Source organism: Elgaria multicarinata, chromosome 6 (assembly GCF_023053635.1).
Source record: "Elgaria multicarinata webbii isolate HBS135686 ecotype San Diego chromosome 6, rElgMul1.1.pri, whole genome shotgun sequence".
Taxonomy (NCBI): Eukaryota; Metazoa; Chordata; class Lepidosauria; order Squamata; family Anguidae; genus Elgaria; species Elgaria multicarinata.
The window spans coordinates 78,573,341-78,593,871 of NC_086176.1; the positions used below are offsets into that span (position 1 = coordinate 78,573,341).

General features: G+C 38.9%; 1 protein-coding gene across 3 annotated transcripts in view; it reads right to left on the bottom strand.

Moving 5' to 3' along the window:
• Positions 1-1,809: 1,809 nt before the first annotated feature.
• Positions 1,810-20,531, bottom strand: part of RASA1 (RAS p21 protein activator 1) — a 51,879-nt gene continuing 33,157 nt past the window's right edge. Inside the window, exons 12-25 of one of the 3 annotated variants that reach the window (XM_063129639.1) lie at positions 18,838-18,925; positions 17,996-18,073; positions 16,254-16,411; positions 15,221-15,297; positions 13,272-13,444; positions 12,791-12,950; positions 12,194-12,336; positions 11,236-11,351; positions 9,781-9,867; positions 7,603-7,670; positions 6,246-6,334; positions 4,672-4,749; positions 3,827-3,961; positions 1,810-2,631 (exon numbers count right to left, since the gene is read on the bottom strand). In XM_063129639.1, the coding sequence (XP_062985709.1) occupies positions 2,548-2,631; positions 3,827-3,961; positions 4,672-4,749; positions 6,246-6,334; positions 7,603-7,670; positions 9,781-9,867; positions 11,236-11,351; positions 12,194-12,336; positions 12,791-12,950; positions 13,272-13,444; positions 15,221-15,297; positions 16,254-16,411; positions 17,996-18,073; positions 18,838-18,925 (1,534 nt within the window). In that variant the 3' untranslated portion in view covers positions 1,810-2,547. Of the gene's footprint in view, positions 2,632-3,826; positions 3,962-4,671; positions 4,750-5,747; positions 5,820-6,245; positions 6,335-7,602; positions 7,671-9,780; positions 9,868-11,235; positions 11,352-12,193; positions 12,337-12,790; positions 12,951-13,271; positions 13,451-15,220; positions 15,298-16,253; positions 16,412-17,995; positions 18,074-18,837; positions 18,926-20,531 lie in introns of those variants that run through there. The other 2 variants (XM_063129640.1, XR_010025602.1) reach the window with 2 other exon arrangements.

Consider the following 20,531-nt stretch of genomic DNA (forward strand, 5'->3'; position numbering starts at 1 on the left):
ACAACCAGTAATCTACCCAGAGTTGTTTCTGATTATTGAGGAGGAAGGCTCGCCTTCTAAATGATCCTCTTGAGCTTAGAAGGGGTACCTTGGCCTATTTTTCAGACTGTGCTGGAAATCCTTATTTGCAGGAGCGGGTTGTGGGCAATGATTGTATTCTAACCTGTGGAAATAATTGGATACATCTTCAATAAGTTTGAGGACAGCAGAATCTGATTTTCATCAACAGCCGTCCTCTACCAGTTGTTTCAGAAGAAGGGGTGTCACAGCAAGGCTCCTTCCAGTGCTTGTCTAAGACCAATGGCCAGTAAGTTCCTCCACTTCTGCAACTCTCCTCCACTGGCTACTTTACCTGACAATTACATAATATCTAAAAATTCTTATTTTCCTCTTCCCTTTCTGCCCCTCCTTTTTATACTGCATCTATTTGAGTGTAAGCCAGTTTAGATTACGAACTGTTTTGAGTACATGCACAGAAAGGCTATAAATGTATCAGAAACCCCACCCACCCCCTCCCAGCAGCATTCAAATTTAGATTATAGTTCTCTCGCGCCTTGAGATCAACATCTCTGAATTTTTCTAATAGTGACTGTTTCAGGCAGAAGAGTGACAGAGCTAACTGTGCTTTGTGTAGAGGAGTTTATGTAAAGAAAAAGGGGCGGGGAAGACGTAAGCCTGAACTGGATCCAGGATAATTCTAGTTCATAAAAAATGAGCTAATCCTACCCCAGTTCCCCAACCACTATAAGATACGGTGTCTCAAAGTGGATATTCACTGATTAAGAATGCCAGTGTAGAACTAAAATCCAAAATATGCCGTTGACCACTGCCTTAAGACCAACCAAAATGCCACAAATAGTTAACTTTGAAGTTTCCAAAGTCTTTATCAGGCTTGGTGGTAAAAACAATAACCAAGGAATGGGGGAAGAACAGAAAAGTCGAACATTAGGCTAGATGTTGTGACAATGAGGTCTGCAGTTTAACATGGAAATTATAGAATGTATCAGGTTACCCTCAGCATTCTGGGACCACAGCAATGGCTGACACCCCCATTTCTGAAAGCAAAGGCTAGCTACAACTCATATGTGTTACTCTGGGCAAGACTAGGTAGGCAGAGAGCAGAAGCAAAGCCAGAGATTAATTTTAAGTGGTCCATTAGGTAAAAAGTAAAGAGAAGCCAAACTAATATTTAGTGGTTGAAGGGAATAAAACCTTCAGAATGCAAAGAAAATAATTTTCCTCTAGTGGTGGGATCTGCATTGCAGCAGTGTGGGGGTAAGGTGTTTCCAGCCTCAGTGGTGCAATGGATCACAACATATATTGCTGAGGCCAACAGGATGCTGGCCAGATACACTTCTTGTAGGAGCTCATATCTATGGCAGTCCAGGCTAAAAGATAGTGGAAGCTGCCTTATGCCAAGTCAGACTGTTAGGTTCATCTAGCTTTTTATTGTCCACGGACTGGCAGTGGCTCTGCTGGAGATGCCAGGGACTGAACCGGAGACTTTCTGCCTGCAAAGCATGTGCGCTACTGCCATTCCCAGCTAGTGGTGTTTCAGTACTGTATCCAACTGGTTTAACCACTGAAGGGGTTTGATTGGTCTGCGAGGGGAAGAGTAGTCTGGGAAGGAAATGTGTGTGGAGGAAAGAATTCCAGTCCATACATAGAATAACCAGTCTGGATCACTTCTCAGGGAAGAGAAGAACTTGAAGGTTAAGATAAACTCTTCTCCAGTCCTTACCTATAAAAGCACTGCATGTTTGTTCGTTAATAATGAAGTTTGAGTCATTACACAGAAACAGCCATATGTATGCTATAAAAGTGTTTAATGAATGCATGCATGCCTGATACAATAATCAATAAATTTACTGAATTCAAATTATTTACTATTGTAAACATTTTACAAAAAAGCTTTGTGATTTATCTGGATATACAGTCCTTGATGGAAAAATTATTCAAAATAAATGGCACATTTAAAAAAACAAAGCTGACAAAACCCAGTCTGCATATTCTTTCAGTACAACTCTAAACAAGAGGAATAGAATGGTATAAAAAGTGTACAGCAAAGGTTTCCTATCAAAGTCTGGAAGCTGTAAATACAAATTAAAATGGTTGAACAGTCCTAGTAGTTGTTGTAACCAGTCAAATTACAGTAAGAAGTGATTTCTATCCAGTTATACTTTGCTGTCAAAACATTTCCTTGGCAGTTGACTATAGTTTTTCCAAAAGATAGCAAGACTTTGGCAACCGGAAGTGTTGAAATAAAATTAAAGTTCAAGAGACAGTCACAGCATTTTCTTTGTGGAAGGTGATCTGTACACCAAGGCTCAGAGGTTGTGAAAATTGGTTCCAAGTGGAAGAAAGTGCAAGTGTCCTGCACAGATAGCTTAAAGCTGCTGGTACAGCCAGTCACCAACAGGTTCTTTGTTTTTGTTTTTTTTGCATAGTTCACACATCACTGGAAATGTGAAATGTGTGTGCTATTTTTGGCAAGAGCAAGGAGGAAGTGATATTGGTGAAAGTTGTGTAGGATCATGCAGAAAGCTGCTACCTGATGTTGTTAGACACTGAATACTGATTTTGCTTTTGTTGAAGCAGTTCTGTAATTGCCAGCAGCTTCTTTAGCACATGCTGTTAAAAAAAAGTAGATAATTAAGGCAATAGCAACACCTTCCTATATATAATTTAAAATAACTGCAGTTTTCTTGATCCCTAGCTTTTCTGGAAGCTTTAAAGGATCAAATCATGTATTTGCTTTACGTCTTTAGAATGCTTTTGAATTGTGACTATGAAATGAATGTAAAAGCCATATTGTGTGTCTTAAATTTACCAGAATGCAATTGGCTCCATAGCTTTAATAAATTTAAAGTATAGTTAAAATTTGCAATTTATTATGAAAACATATATAGAGGTAAGTCTGGCAGTGTCTTATGCATAATGGATATAATTTGAGTAACTGCACTTGAGATGCAGTAGGTTGGATCGAACCCTTGCTGTTCCACAAACAGAAGGGCATGTTCCATTCATGAAAGCAAGTCAGATCCAGTGGAAGCTCCAGCTTGAGGAAGGGTGGTAAAAGGTGGATTTTGCCAATTTTCCCTTTCCCCAGTGCTGTTCAAGGGTCTTCCGAACCCTTCAGAGCAGATTTTCAGGGGAGGGGGAAATTGGCAAAATTTGCATCCTCCCTCTGCCACCCACAGGATCGTCCAGTAGCAGAGTTCCACTCTGGGCAAGTCTGGATCCAAGTCACTATCTACAATATGCTTTTCCAGTATGCTGTTTTACAGAAGCTCTTACATGCAAAACAGCTTCTTAAATATTGAAAGGGAAATACTAATTCTAAAAATAAGTTAAGAATTCCAAGCGCAAAATGTACAGTCAAACCTGTGAATATAACTACTTAAAGCATATCCCAGGGTAAGTAAAATCTCTACCAAAATTGGATGAATAATGAGTTAAGATAACATGATTTGGCAACGCATAATAGTTGAGCAATTTTTCATAAGCTAGATCTAGAAACGTCTGGTATTAAATTTGATATAGGCCCAAACCAAAATGATGAATCGGAAAGTAGATTTTTCTTTATATACTTAGTGTTAAGCACCAATTGCAGACATCTGAAATGTATAGATGTAGCTGTGTGGTGGAGGTGCTGGGAGACAGGCTCCAACTTTCCGAACCTCCATTTAGATAGAGACTGAAAAGCAGAGTCTCTGTCGTAAACATCATACTCTCAAGGCATGAAAATGCACCAGATCAAAACAAAGTAAATCCTACTTTTGTGATCTCTGAAAGGTGAATTTGTCACCTCTATGACAGGTCTTACCTGCATTGCCCCTCGCTCATTACTGAGTGTTCGAAGCTCGTCTGAATGTGCCACACAAATCTCATGGAGGGCAGCTAGATCACGTGACAAGTCAGTTCTGGAGGGCTCTGTAGTTTCTGGAAGTTCAGGTATATTCTTGAACAAGAAGTATAAAAATGTTTAGAACCATCTTTCATTAAACAGTACAAAAGAAATAATGCCACTTTTTTTTTACCATCTACAGCAAGCATTTCCTACTTCCTACCATAACTTGTCGTTTCTGCCCATACAGACAATGCGTACAGCGACTAACACTCTTTTCCCACAGGAAATGTAAAGTCTGAATGGCAGATTGAATGCTTGTTTTGAATACATAAGAAGCACAGGGGTGAAAATTATCTTAACTGAACTTCAAAATGGCAGTTGTGGCAGGAAGAGAGAGCTGACCAAGTGGCTGATATGCAGTGTTACATGAAAGAGATCACCCAGGAGTTAACCCTTCACATCATGCCATCCTTCGATCAGAGTGAATATTCTACTTTTTCAATACACGTAGGTTGAATTGGGATTCTCACCTACATCAGTGATAGCATAGTGATTAGATTATGTGCCTTATGTGCTTTGGAAGGGGTACATATCTAGACAACAAGAACAGTGCAATCAAAGAGCTGAGAAGGAGGTGGAATACACAGAAATAGCAAAGATAGGAATAAGCAGACAGCAGAACCGTAAGAACCACTGAATGTTACTACTTGGTGGCATTGGAGAGCTACAAAGGCCCTCTTACAATTATTTGTAATTTCTTAAGTGGTTAACTAGGATATATGTTTACAAAATGAAGACAGATGGTAGAAAAGTGTTCTTACCCCAAGTTCATCTAAAAACATGATCATCCGGTGTTTGTTACTCTTGATAAAAGGATTTACACCTTCCATATAGGGCTCCTAAAATTAAAGTTACTGAGTTGATAAGTGAAGCATGTGATGGGTTTTGATGTGTACATTAATAAGTGCCAGAACTGCTTCTACTATATTAAGGTATTTTACATCCCTTTCCCACAGTGCTCATGCTAAAACCAATTATCAATGTTTTAAGTAACAATAATAAAGAAGATCAAAGCTTCCACCAAAAAGTTAAATCCTGTCCTAAAGGCTTGGTGAAATATAAATGTCTTACAGCTTTTCTAAAATGACAACAATGCCGATACTTTTCTAACCCCCTCTGTGGAGAAGTTCCAAAGGTTTGAGGCTACTTCTAAAACAGCCCAGTCCCAGCACTGCCATTCAAACCTGCCTGTCATGTAGAAGGAACAGACAGGCCAAGTGACTGGACGTCAACTGCAGAGGGTTCATATGGGGAGTGGTGCTCCTTCAGGCAGGACAGTTCCAGACTATTGGTCCGGATATTGGGCGGTACAGAAATGTAATGTAATTAATTAATTAATAAATAAATATTTAATGGCTAAAACCAGCACTTTGAATTTGGCATGGAACAGGTTTACGATCTACCTGAAGCCAAGCATACATAATGAGGCATTCAAGTAATTATCAAGCAAAGTCCCAAACACAACACATTGCAGTGATCAAGCCTGGAAGTAGTGGGATCATATTTTTATCTATTTGGCTTTTATTCGCTCTTATTTTTGAAATTCCAGAACAGCTGTCTATTAAAAACCTAAGTCCCACCCCCCCCACACCAAAAAAAAATTCATGTCTGGTATTAGTTACTATTTCAAAGTATGAGCATTGACCTATTGTACAGCTGTTAACCTATTTCTTCGATTCTAAGATGCACTTTTTTCCCATATAAACATCTCTAAAAATGGGGTGCGTCTTAGAATCGCGGGTGTGTTTTAGGGTTTTTTTTTCAGTTGGTGGTACTGAAATTAGTGTGCGTCTTACAATCGATGGTGTCTTACAATTTAAGAAATACGGTATCATACTACACTATGTTCCTTGTTCTCTCCGGTAGCTGTCGCTCTTCTCCAGTCAGCCAGGAAGAAGAGCAACTACTTCTAGAAAGCACAAGGACAGCAGCTGGTACAGCAGGTGTGGCAGATTCTCTCAATCTCTTTGCCAGGAATGGGGGTACAACGAAGGCTCAAATCTATTGTCTGTACTTGTTTGACTAACATTGAGGGAGACACAGTTGCTTCATACCAAGTCAAACCATGGTCCATCTAGCCCAGTAGTGTCTACTCCAACTGGCGGTGATGTCTTTCTTACTCAACTGCTTGAAATCCTTTTCACTGGTGATGCCAGGGACTGAATTTGGGACCTTTTGTATGCAAGGCATATGCTCTACTACTTGTCCTATGGCAACTCCGCTTATTTCATAGGCCAGTACAGGGGACAGGGACTGGATTACAAACGATCCCTCATTGAGAGCATAACATGTGATTTAACCTCAACTTCACACATGCTTAAAGACACATATTTACCTTAGCTCCAAACTCAACTAGATTTGCCAAATTCTGCACAGACTTGGCGACCAGCGTCAGTGTTCTTGCAGCAGTAGGAGAAGGAGAATCTGAGATAAACAGTTTGAAAATTACAATGATATTACATTACAGTACAGTAGTTGATAGCAAGCCAATCTAGCGCAGAACATATATGTAAGCAGTGAGATTGCAAACTGGGCATCTAGGAAACATACAGTGGGCTTGTAGCAACACAGCCTTCCCTTTGAAGAGTTAGAGTGAAAAATTCTTCTTAAACATTAAAGAGGCCCAAGTGTACAGTGAACCCCCTAGCAGGTACTTGTTAAGTTCTAACCTCCCAAGTTAGATTACTGCAATGCACTCTATGTGGGGCTGCCTTTGAAAACCATTCAGAAGATGCAGCTTGTGCAAAATTCAGTTGCCAGATTGGTATCAGGGACAAGAAGGTCTGAAAACATTACACCGAATCTGGTCCACTTGCAATGGCTGCCTGTAAGTTTCCAAGCCTGATTCAAGGTGCTGGTATTGACCTATAAAGATATACACAGCTCAGGACCACAATTCCTGATGGAGCACCTCTCCTGGCATTAACCTACTCGAACACTACACTCATCATCTAAGGCCCTCTTCCAGGTGCCTCTTTGGAGGGTGGCTCAGAAGGCGGCAACAACGCAGAGAGCTCTCTCGGTGGCAGCCTCCTGATTATGGAATGAACTCTCCAGTGAGGCCTGGCTAGGGCCAACGTTATCTTAGGTGCCAAGTTAAGACTTTCCTTTACTCTCAGGCATTTGGAAGCAGCATATAAAGTTTATAATCAGGTCATGGGTTTTCTTATTGTGGAGGTAGTCTGATGTCTGTTTATATATTGTATATAAACTCTTCTGTATTATGTACAATATTCTACTTAAGGCTTTTAATCTCTGTAAACTGCTCAGAGAGCTTTGGCTATTAGGCAGTATAGAAATGTAATAAATGAAATACAAATATTAAGACTGCTATATCTGGGTGTTTCTTATATATGGATACTTTTTACTTTCTGGTATCTGAGTCACTGCATCAAGTTGAATTAATATTTACATTTTATCGAACTAACTGCACAAAGCTATGCTTAAAAATATTTTTTAAAAAATTCAGTCACTGCAAACAAGAGCCACAGGGAGGTTTAGCAGTGAGTTGAGGAACATAGCTGATGGGCCATGTGAGGCCCAACCCCTCCATTATACTTCTTCTCCAAGCCTCCCAACAATGAACACTTTCCATCTATACCAAGCAACCAAAACTTATTATTTCTGTATCAAGGGCTAAATACACATATCTTGTTATCCTAACGGTAAGTATTCAACACTAAAGCACTTACCTGAGATGATATTAAACATTCTTGGATTTAGAATGGCTGGGCAGATCAGCCGAAGGAAAACAAAGCCACTGAAAGAGGGAAAACAACAACATGTCTTGATTCAGTATTTGCACGAAAACAAAAATATTCATGAAAATATATTTTTCAAGATACCACTAATTAATAAGAATTTCATACTGATCTCATAGCTGTCCTCATATGTTGGTGATATCTCCTTTTCCATCTGAAAATGTGGCAAACAGAGGACTGCCTCTACCTACTTGGCAGGACAATACTAAAAGGCCCAACAAATGTACAGAAAAGCCATGTTTGGTCATCACTTTAGTCAATGATGGCTTGAAAAACTATGCACAGTAGCTTATTTTGGAAGCAGTCCATGATGTCCTCCACATGATTGGGCTGATAAGCTGCTCTGCCCCACTGCAGTCTTACTGCCTGAGCAGTGGTACTATTTCATCATTCAGAACATCACAGCCGGTGGTGCAAGGAGTGAAATCATAGTGTGCACCAATCATACGAGTGGAAAACCTGAGAGCACCAAAAAGAGGGTGGATGCTGTAGACTCTTGGAAGCCAACAGGATTGGGACTAAACATCATACAGGGTCTGCCCTGGTCTGGAGGCACCCTATTCACCTTCCAAACCCTGCGCACTTACACACAGAGAAGGGAAAATCCAAGGTGCATCCCAAAATAAACCTCTGTAAGGTTGCAGGATCAGGACCAAACTTCATCTGCAGCCTCCCCTAGTCAGCCATTTGCTCCTTCACAGTTTCATACTCTGCAATATAGGAACTGTTTTTTTTCCTTTTTACAATATATCAGTATAGCATATTAGCACTATGTGAGGGAACCACTGTTTCACCCATTCACTGCTTTGCAGTTGCACTCTTCAGCAACTGGGCAAGTGGCATTTTAAAAAACAAAACTGTATTTCAATATAGCACATTAGCACTATATGGAGCTGTTTTTTTCTCTATCCATTAGAGAGTTGTGCTGAAGGAATCTGAACCACTCTTGCTGCACAACTATGGAAGCCAGCAATTTAACCACGGTGCCTGACAGATGACATGATAGCTCATGGTGGGTTAAAAGATCCCTAGTGCAGACTGTTGGTTATGACAGCGTTATTTCAAGCAAATAAGCCAGTGGGTTAAAAAAAAATCCACCAGACAACACAATAACTATGTATTAAATGATCCATGATGGTTATCACATCGTCCAAACCCAGTCATTGACAGCTCTTTCAGGACAGAGTAGTTTGATAATCAATCATCAAGGACTATGTTTTCTATCCATTCAGTTTATTAAATGAATAGTACAATGATAATCTGTAATCTCTATCCACCCAAAAACTCAGTTTACTATTTATTTATTTATTTATTTATTTAGAATATTTCTATACCGCTCCCCATTGAAAAATTTCAGAGCGGTGTACAAGGTAAAATGAAAATAAAAACAGAATAAAACAGTTAAAACAAAATTTAAAAAGAAGCAAAAATCAGAAATCCAAGGCTGCATGTTAAAGAAAGGCTTCTTGGAATAAAGACGTTTTCAGGAGGCGCCAAAAGGAGTACAAGGTCAGAGCCTGCCTGACCTCCAGAGGCAGCTGCATGCACTGTAGTAAATTCACACCTTGACAAATAGTCAAATCTACCTATCCTGTCTTCTGGGGTAAGAATCAAATAGTTAGAACCCACCAAGTTTAATAATCTCCTATTTGTGCCTTCCTGACACTTAATATCTTCTGATGAGGCCCTGCTTCAGATTCCATTTTATAAGGAGGCTAAATTAGCCTTCCACCAAGAGCAGGGCCTTTTCTGCTGCTGCTGCCTGACTGCTGTAGAATTCTTCTAAGGTTGTACCACCTTCTCCCTGTTGGCTTTTTGAAGACAAGTAATTAAAACTTAAGTCTTTGTTTTTCTACACTGTTTTTATTGTATTGGTATGTGTGTGTATGTTTTGTTTAATACTTTAGTGTTTCATTTTAATTTTGTATATTGCTGTGAAATATGTTTATGAACAATGGTATCTATTCTATGTTAGTTGTGAAAGCTTTAATCTCTAAAGCATATAGTTAGAAATCAGTCAAACCAGCTATGAAAATACATCATTACTTCAAAGCTGAGCATTTTAAGCTACTGTATCTAAAGAAAAAAACAAAAACAAGGAAACCTTACCTAACCACTCTTGTTCTCATGGTTGTATTAGCTGGCCACTTGTTCTGAACAGATTTTTGTAAACATCCATAAATATACCTCAATGTCCTGTCAAAAACAATACAGTAAAAAAACCTTAGTAAACTAAAATAATGTAATTTATAATTATTATTTGTTATGAGTAGCACATGAAGCCATCCTGAACTCAAAAATTTGAGGTGAATTTAATATCACAGATATTATTCATTCTGTGAAATGAAAGCATCACTTTGAATTAGGAGTTTTAGTCAGAAACAGAAAAAAATAATTAAATGAAAGACAATGAAGACTCTTGTGTCACCTTAAAGAATAACAAATGTCTTCTGGCATAAGCTTTCATGGATACTGCATCTGATAAAGTGGACAGTGTCCATAAAAAGCCTATGCCCAAATATATTTGTTAGTCTTTAAAATGACACAAGACTCTTTGTTGTTTCTTCTGCAGCCAACTAATATGTATATCCCTCTAAAAATTAATGAAAGGACACATCTGAATTCACAACCATGTCGAAGACATGTATTAGCAAAGTACTCAAGCTTACACAAGTTCTACTTCATATGTATCAATGCACTAACAGAAAGGCGTAGCACTATAGCAGCTATGTATGGGGAAATGTAATTTTAGAAAGACTTTAGGTCATGCTTTACTAAATGCATCACTTGAACTTCCATATATCTTTTAAAAATTCTAAATAGCTTGTGAGAGTGAGAGGTATAATCAGGATCGAAACAACAGTACATATGGAGAGGGGTTATCTGTTTATTCCCTGCTGCAGCCTTGCTAAACATTGCTCCTCAAAAGCTGTTATTAACCCTGGGAAGGAAACTCCCACTGGCTTATTACTGTGTGTTGTTTGGCCCTTAATTTATGCATGTTATAATAAGAAAAAGTTTTTGTGTGTGTGCTTATGTAGAATAATTGAATTAACTTCCAACCCATCAGACAAGCAAAAATTGCCTCCCTTTTTACACCAGTGGAAGATTTCTGACCAGAATCCAAAGTAGAATAAAATTCTGGTCCAACTTAATTTCATTGATATACACTTGTATATTCAGAATATTGGGATGGATCCAGATTTAGGCTCATGCAATTGGATGGTGGAAGCAGACTTCAAGTCCCATCCTCCCCATGGCAGCCCCTCCCGAACCCTGAAAATGTTACATACAGTGTTGGGGGATCCTGGTGAATGGGGTGAACTTTGATGGAGAGAGAACTCCCCCAAAATTTGGCAGAAGCACCTTCTGTGAGCAGTGCACTTCCGTCCACAGAAGAAAGATCTTGGACTCAATCAATTGTGAAGATCTGGCCAAACAATAAAGCTTGTTTTGAAGTAATTGTATCAGGACAACAAGTGAGTATAGTGTATAGATCTAGGATGGAACTGGAAAAAAGCAGGGAGTTCTAAATAGTTGTTTAAATGTTGTTGATGAACTTACGGAGGCAATATTTCTGCAGCCATGAATATTTTCTCCACCAGCTCTGAAAGAATGCTCAGCAAATGTGCTAAATTAGTATTTACATCTTCATTTTTTTCTAACTTTGAAGGATTTAACTGGAAAAAAACATTAGTAAGCTGAAATAAGATTTATATTCAAAATATAACCAGCAAAATGTATCCAAAGTAAGAAGAAACTTCTCTAAGGTTAGGGCCATTGGCAGCACATTGGATTCCAGGATTAAGTGAGGTTCAGGGGACTTCTATGCTATCATTCGGACTGCCCCAAAGCCTCTTCAGTGTGGTCTGGCATGTCTGTAACACCTAGTAAGGCCTGAAAACAGAGTGATATCCACTAAACCCTTTTGCTGATGGAAGGGCATCCTTCAAGGGAAAAGGGATGGGGGGGTGACCTCTTCCATAGCTCCCCGCACACCCTCAAACTCTGTTCCAGAGGGATGGAGGACGCCCCTCCGCCCCGGGGCAGGTTTTGTGGAAAGGAAGGAACAGGGGATTGCAGGGGAGAGGAGATAAAACTCCCGTTGTACAAGCAGAAATCTGTTCATACAACATTAGATTTCACCCTTAGATGCCTCATTCCTATGTTTAGCCAAATATATTTCTTAATAGACTACTAATTAAGTGTAATCTCCATTTTATTTCAAACATTTCTAACATTTTCAACATCAACATAGAAAGCTGACAAAAAAGATACAAGATCATCGTAACCACCCAATTCAAAGGAGCAGTATTACAGCAAACAGAGTATTGGGTTTACAAGAGGAATCCAGGTTTAAATCCATTCTCAGCCATGAAACTTCCTGAGCAGCCTGACCTACCTCCTAGGGTTACACTGTGGCTAAAATGCTGCTCTAAGAACAGGATATACATGTCACAAAGAATTTGCCCCCACAAAAATGAAAGTGGTCATGATGTAGTTAAGTTAGACATAGCTTTACCTCACAAGACTGCTTGCTTTCCATTATCTTTAAAATAGAGTCCTTCAGAGCATGGTGAACAAAACGCGTGGCTGTAGCTTTCATATACTGCTCCATAAGTGTACTTGCCAGTGTGGTTGCACGGAATAATGTAGTAGCTTCATCTGCACAAAAACAAGTAGTAAAACTGGATGTAATCAAGGCTGTGCCTCTCCACTCATTCTGTTGTGCCCATGGGACTGACCACTGGCTCAATAGGAAGTTAGCCGTTCCTAAAGCAACCCCCAAAACTAACCAAAACGCTCATTTCCAGAACAGGATAAGTCAGTGCAGCTCCCTTCTGTGAGCTCTGCTGACCTGCTGCCTTCCAGAAATTAGTATTTCAGCTTGTTTCTAGTTTCTTTAGGAACTGTTAGCTTCCCATGGCACTAGTGCTGGGTTCCACTGGTGTGCTGGCAGCATTGGATACTGCCGTAAGCTTGCAGTTCTTTTAAGTTTTAAGAGTGGCTAATAGTGAAAAATAATTTTTGGAAGCAAGAGTGTGGGTGTTTAGAATGGAGAAGGGGATGGCCAGAAAAATAACTTTCAGTAATCTAAATTAATATATTCATACTGTACCTTCCATGCATATTTCTCTGTCATTTAGTGTTCGTAACAATAATGCTTCCAGTTTTTCATGAAGAAAAATCTTCAATAAAATGCTAGCCAACAACGTTCGATCCTGTCCACACACGTGTGATAAGGCATAGACCACATGCAGCTCTTTTTGCAGTATCAACTGAAAAACATAGATGGCAAAGCTCTAAGTTGACAATAATTATGGAAATAGTCCAACAGCTTACCGTGAAATAAGTGTGCCATTGTTTCCAGAAGTATCGAAGTATTTTTATTTTTCAGGACTATGTAATTTATTTGGGACACAAATCCCCATTGCTTATCTCCTATGTGCCATATTTAAATTAATGACAGCTGTACAAGAACACTGGTACTTTAGAAGACCAAAATACCCTAACCTTCATATACTGACAGGCAAGTTTTTAAGTGTTAATACTTTTTCAAGGCACTTTCAATATATAATTAAAATATATTAACACAATACCTCTTTAAATTCACTGTACTCTTCTTCTGGCATTATTTTCTCCATAGAATACCGTGCTCGGACACGCAAAGAGCCTGGTTCAATACCTTTTAGAGGTATATGTGAACTGAGCTGAAACCATTCATCTGTTGCCTGTCCTTTCTGTAGTCGGCTCAGTTGGCATCGCATAAACACTTGAAATAAAAAGATTCATAGCTGAGTTAATCTTCAATTAAATCACTTCTATCCTTTATTCAGATTCAGAATATTGCATTGGTTAAGAATTCACTATTAAACTAAAAGTTTAAACAAGTGACAACACAAAAGAATCATTCCTTTCTATCCACAATAAAATAGCTTTCATTTTAAACAGGAAACGTTAAAAGTCTTGAAACTATGACTTGATAATTTGTTGAACTAATTAATCCATTATCCTGTAGGATACAGAACAGATAGTATACTTTAACAAGTATTCCACCATTCCCTCCAACCTTCTCAAAATACAGAAAAATACAAGAGGGCTATGAGTCAGAACTAAAAACCTAAGAATGACTGATGAAATAAAAACAATTTATCTGACAGTGCAAGCCAAAGGCGTTGCCAGGCACTTAGAAGATCTGGGGCGCAGACTTAAAAGACACAAATCTGCATACAATGTGCACATGCCAATTTTTAACATACAAATTTATAAATAATAAGTAGGGTTTAAATTTCCCAGAAGGCAAGGTCAGATATTTCCCAACCAATTCACCCCTAATAAAATCAATTGTTCAATTAATTGGCATCTAACCCAAATCAGTGGTTTCTCTTCAATTTGCAATGGCTATGAACAGGAATGGGGGGGGGGGGAATGTACAAGAGTAGTTGGTAGGGAATTTTCATGAGCCGTTTTACACACATCCTAAAAACGGAAACTTGGCACAAAACTGCAGTTTCAAAAGTTTAGCAGATCACTAATGCTAAAGCAAACCAAAAATCAATGACCTTGTCACCCACAATTAGTTTTCCAGTTCTCACCAAATTTAATCAATACCCCTTTGATTAAGTACCCCCAAATAAAATAGTGGTGTATGATTTGTGGGTGTGTCAAAATGCTGGACAGGTCGTGGGAGAAGTGAAGGACGAAGCTTCTAAATGACATGCGCCAATGAAAGTGGGTGTGGGGTAGAGAAGAAAAATGGCTCTCAGGTAAAACCAAGGTAATTATCTAAGCATGAGAAGAATCTATCCATATAACTTAAGACCCCCCATTTGTTTTGTTTTACAACTAGGAATGTCAGAGAAATATGCAATGGAACAAAATGAGTTTGGATTTTTATGAATCTGACCCACGATTCCACAGCAGACTGCCCTCTCCCCTATCGAGCAGATTCTGCAGAGGTGCAACATGGTTTTTTAACATTAGGGAATTATGCACAAATTTCTAAATAGAAAAATAGGCCAAAAAAGCCCTGGTCAAAAATGTGTATTTCCCCATAGGCTAAAGCATGAAAATGCACATTTTGGGGGAATTTCCAGAAATGCAAATTTGCGCAAATTCTAAAATAATATATATCTGATTTTGTCAATAGGCAGACGATGGAATGAAAGGTGCCTGACAGACCACAAAACAGACAGGACAGATTTTACACAATCCCTACTTACAACTCCCATGATCCCTCACTACTGGCTATGCTGACTAGGACTAATGGGAGTTCTTCAATCCTTTATGTGGAGGGTCAGAAATTGCTCCTCCCTGATTTCTAGTAATGAGCAATCTAAAGGCTCCCTGAGCAGTCCATCAAATATTTTCTGGTGGTATCTGGACCCTCTTTGACGAAATACTTGATAGAACAATGCAAGCGCTTCTAAGAACTTGAAAAATACAGCAATATTTTTTTCCTCATGTTTTAAAAAGTGTGACAAATCTGTAAAAAAAGAAATATGTGCTACTATTTTCATGTTATTTTTCTTTCAAAAAGAAAACTTACATATATCTGGATCTTTACTCTTCTTTGTTTTGTTACTAAGACTTATTTCAAATCTATTGATATCAGATGAAAGATCACTAGGAAAAAATACAGAAAAATATCTGATTCACATTTGTATTCCTATTTTGATACTGTAAAATAAAATAATACAAGAGGAATTGTATTTCTTTTAAATTTAGGGCCTTGCTAGACCTACCTGAGAATCCATGTGGGAGGAGGGGCCAGCCCACGCTGGAAGTAGCGCTGGCTGTTGCTCCTTTCCAAACGTCAGACGCGATAGGCTGCACAGAAGTCCCGTCGCGTCTGCCATTTTCTTTTAGGTTTAAAGGAGCCAGATGTGCAGGAGCGCACCACAGAGTCAGGTAAGTTTTTTTTAAAAAAAGGGTTCCCCGCTCCCCCCGGGTTCCGATTCCCCCCCCCCGGCTTCGTTTTCCGTTCCCCCTTGGTTCCGATTCCCCCCATCCCCCGCGATCTCTGATTTCCCCCCCCCAATCTCCGATTCCCCCCATCCCCCGCGATATCCGATTCCCCCCATCCCCCCCTGGCTCCGGTTTTCCCTCCATCCCCCCCCCCCGGCTCCAGTTTCTCCCCTATCTCCCCACCCTGCCCTGATGGTTGCAGCGCTCCTGTGGAGCGCTGCACGCTGCATTTCCTGGCTACTCACGAGTAATTGTGGTAGCCAGGAAAAGCGGCGGAACGGGCTACACACCCGCAGTTTTGAGCCACAACTGGTGCCGGTTATCCCGGGCCAAGGGAGGGTTACCCCTGCCTGAGCCCGTGATCCCGTGTGTGTCATCCGGACACACAGGGACGAGCCCGGGCCTCGCACTGGGCTAAACCCTGGTCTAGCAATGGCCTTAGTTTCATCATATAAAGCCAAAAATGAAAGGCAGTCACTTGCTATTCAATTGTACAATTGCACACTCATTTCAAAGTAATTATTTAAAAATGTTAATTTACTATTGGTAAAAACAAGGGAAGCTGAAAATACATTCTGTATTTATATTCTTAAGTGTAACAGCACAAGACTTACTCAAACACAAATTCCTCTGACCACACAGGATTCTGTCCTTCTCGCACATGTGTTTTTGCTACCTGTACACTGTTCAGATAGATATTACAATAAGGACTAGTAAAATGCTTTGCTGGAAGTGTATGGGCTTCTTCAACATGTAGTATGAGACTGCTGACCTAGAAAAAATACAGAAAATAGATTTTTAAACATTGTTTTACATACCCCTAAAGTATAATGAGACCAGGGATGTATTTTGCCTGCTTTTATAAACCTGAACTGTCTTCTCCAGCCAAAAATGAAGCCAGTCTCATGTTTCTGCTGAAAAATGAATAGTTTGAATGAAAACATACATCCGTCTACTGTGGACAAGTCTCTTAAGAGTCATGATAGTATCAATGTAGTCCCCAGATTAGGTGGTTTTTTTAAAAAAATAAAGTAAAATAATAAAAATAACACATGTAACATTCCATACCTCCACAAATTTAAATAGTTCTGCTCATCAGCCTCAAAATTAACTTATCTTTAATTTCAGTGTTGTAAATTACACATGGTTGCCTTAAAATATGAACTACATTTTGTGGATAGAGAAGAATCTCCAGTGCCTCAACCACTGACAAGGATCTCTTAAGGAGAACACCTTTTTTAAAAATGGCCTATGGCCTAGTTCTCACTGAGATGGAAGATCTTTATGTGGGCTGTTCCACTTCAGACTATAGGTAGATCACATGACTGAGTGTTTGTACATTCAAAAAGATCCACCAGATAGAAAACTATGTCTGAAAGAAGGGTTCCAAGCTTAGTCTTTTCCCAAATATGCTAGTTTTCTATATGGATTTGTATAGAGAAGTCTTTAGTCATGCAAGCCCCCACCTGCAATCTGAAGTCCTAAATACAGGCTTACAATTTGTAGAACTAGGCCTATTACATCTGTGCATATAAACTCAGATTATTACTTTCAAATGTTAGTTTTCATTTAAAAAGCAACAACCTGCATCTCTAAATCACAGAGAGTTTACCCAGAGAAATCTGCCCATATTTTTAGTCAAGTATTTTTTTTAATCTTACTAAAGTTAATGTCCAAATGTTAACTGCTAATCAAATCGTTTGTCATTGTTATCTATTGACGCAGCATTTTGTGTATACCCATTGTTAACTTTAATAATGAAGTGAATTGATTACACTTTCAGTTTCCTATCTTTTATATCATGATTCTACATACCAGGACTAGCATCCATTATATGCTTTTGTAATTATGGCACCATCCATATATATATATATATATATATATATAATATATATATATATAAATATAATATAATATATATATATATATATATATACACACACACACACACACACACACACACACACACACACATATGGCAGCCATTACATTTAAATAAGTGCCAGTGCAGCATCATAAGCATTTAGGTGATCCCTTACAATTAGCATTTAGGCACATCCCTTACAATTTGGCTGTTGGTCAGTACCAGATTTATAACCTATATTCTGTGACCTAATTACAGTAAGATGAAGCAATGCCCATCCTAATCAAGAAATGAGCATTTCTAATCATTTCCGGTTCCTATTTGAAGCACTAAATCTCCACGGTACACGTGATGGTTCACACTGAAGCTTGGGAGGTGTTGGATACCGCCCAGTCTCTATGTTTACAACAACTATTACTTTATAGCATTTTTAGTTCACTATCTAAACTAGCGTGGTAATAAAAATGTCACAATTTTAACAACATACATTACCTGACGTAGACGTTTATTAGATGTTCCTGGACTAGTTTTTCGTAAATTGCAAAATGTCTGCAAAGATTTCATCCAGTCCTAAAAAGTAATAGACTCTCTCATCAGTAGTTTCCATTAATTGACAGTGCAAACCTATACATGTCTACTTAAAATTAAGCCATATTAAGTTTCAAGTTAAGTGTGTATAAGATTGTAGTCTACACCAGTTATTAAATTGTGTCTAGTTATTTAACACATTTCAAACCCATTTACTTTTTTGTTTTAATATGTCTCATTTTCATTCTCTCTTTAATGAAACTGCTCTCATGAAGTTTCTTTGAATAAAGGAGACCATATATTTTCAGTTGCACTACATGGCTTCCCCTCAAAAGTGAACTTTCTGTGAGATTATTTTAGCTCCATCAGAAACTACAATGTGCAGGATTACTTTTGGGGAAAACATGATAAAAACATAATGCGTTAAGATTTTAAAGCCCTGATTCTTTATGGCACCACACAAAGGCTTGGATCCAAAAGTGGAATTGCGCAAGTGGAAAGCACTATGTGCAGAGGTGGAGGTCCTCTGTTTCTACTGTTTGCCCTCACCTACTGCAGCCCCTCGGGGCGGGTGGGGAGCAAGTGGGGTTGCAACATGAAGGTGGAGGTGGAAAAGCTCTGTTCTGTATACAAAAATTTATTCACAGAAGTTTAGATTCAAAACATTATATCTAGTGAGGACTTAAAATAATATAAACTGGAAAGTTTATCTTAGTACATAAAAAGTAAGTCAACATATTATTTAGGACAATATATCATGTTGATGTCTTAAGAGTGTTAATTTAAGGGAGAGGAAAAAAACTTACCTGTGCTTGTTCTGGAGTTTCTCCTGCAAAGTAAAAGATGTAATGCTCTTCACTAAAGTGCTGAACTACTATCTGAAAACAGTTTGGCCTATTTAAAGATAAGAAAAAAGAAAAGAAAAGAATATTATTAACAGAATGGCAAGTGCATCTTATTCTTATGGCACACAGCTGTCTTCTAAAAAATGCATATATGTGCAGCATTAATACTCTACTGCTGCAAACCTACACAGTTATTCGAGAGTAAGCACCATTGAAGTCAATGAGACTTCCAACTAAATATGCATAGAACTCTCATGTTCTAAAAGTAATTTTAAATCAAGCACATCTTGTAAATTTGCGACCAGTTGATTACCAAGCTATTAGCTCCACAGGTATATGTATCAGTTCAGCAAGAATCTCATATATATATATATTCTTGTTACTGTTAGCTGAGCAGAGCAAGTGCATGAAGTCAAACCATTCTGCATTCTCTAGATGTTACAGATAATCTGAAAAAAATGAACATAACTGCCTGCTCAATGTGCACAGCTTCTGAGTTATGCAAGATATCCAACTAACAAGAGATTATTTCACACACTTCGTGCTATGTACATTAAGCAGCCATTGTGTGCAATATTGATGACCAGCGTGTCTTACAACAGGGATGGGCAACTTGTAGGCCCCCAAAAATCTGGAGGGCCACAACTTGCATCAGCCCTAACCAGCATAGCCAATGGTGAGTAATGATAGGAGTTGTAGGGCCACAAGTTGTCAAAGCCTGTATTAGAGGTTATGCATACTACCAGGCAGTACCGTATTTCTTCGATTTTAGACGCCATCGATTCTAAGACACACCCCATTTTTAGAGACGTTTGAGAAAAAAGGGCATCTTAGAATCAAAGAAATACTTCCCTCACCGCCCAGCCAACCTCCCCCCCCCGCGCTTTCTTCTAATGGCTGTGTCCTTTTCTTTTTTCCCTCTGTGAGAGAAGAAACTGCCGTTTGCGCGGGAAGAAGGGGGGGCGTTGAAACAAAGAGTAAACTTAACTCTCCAGTCCCGCTCTTCACTTGTCTGTGCACCAGGGGACGACGACACGCGAGTAAGTCCCATGGAAATCGATGAGACTTACGAATAAATTTGCCTAACAAAAAACCAGGCGCTTACCCAACCAGCTCCTCGCTCGCATGGCTCGAGGCTGCTGCAGGAGCTTCCTCTTTTCCTCTTACCGTATTGCTTCGATTCTAAGACACCATCGATTCTAAGACGCAGTCCATTTTTAGAGCTCTTTATTTAGGGAAAAAAGTGCGTCTTAGAATCGAAGAAATACGGTATATTAAATCCCCTCTCCATTGCCCCAATATCTCCATAATGCACAATTGATGTTTTTTATACACATTCTTCTGAACTCACCTTAACTCTATCGCTTTATCCCAGTTTGTGAATGTTGGTGCTGACTGAAAGAAACCACACTGTTTGCACATCACAAGGAATGCTGATTTGGGATAATGTAAAAACACTGATAGTGTACAATCCCCAAGCCTTCCTAGCCATTTTTTTGGGGAGAAGATTTTGGGAAATCAAGACACTTTCAAAAAGCCACCTCGTATATTGACACACCAACCCCTAATATAAGGCCTAAAGTTAGCACATTTATAGTTTATGTACAACTAGTGTTTTGTTTAATTCTGAGGAACAGACAAAGGATATATTTTTA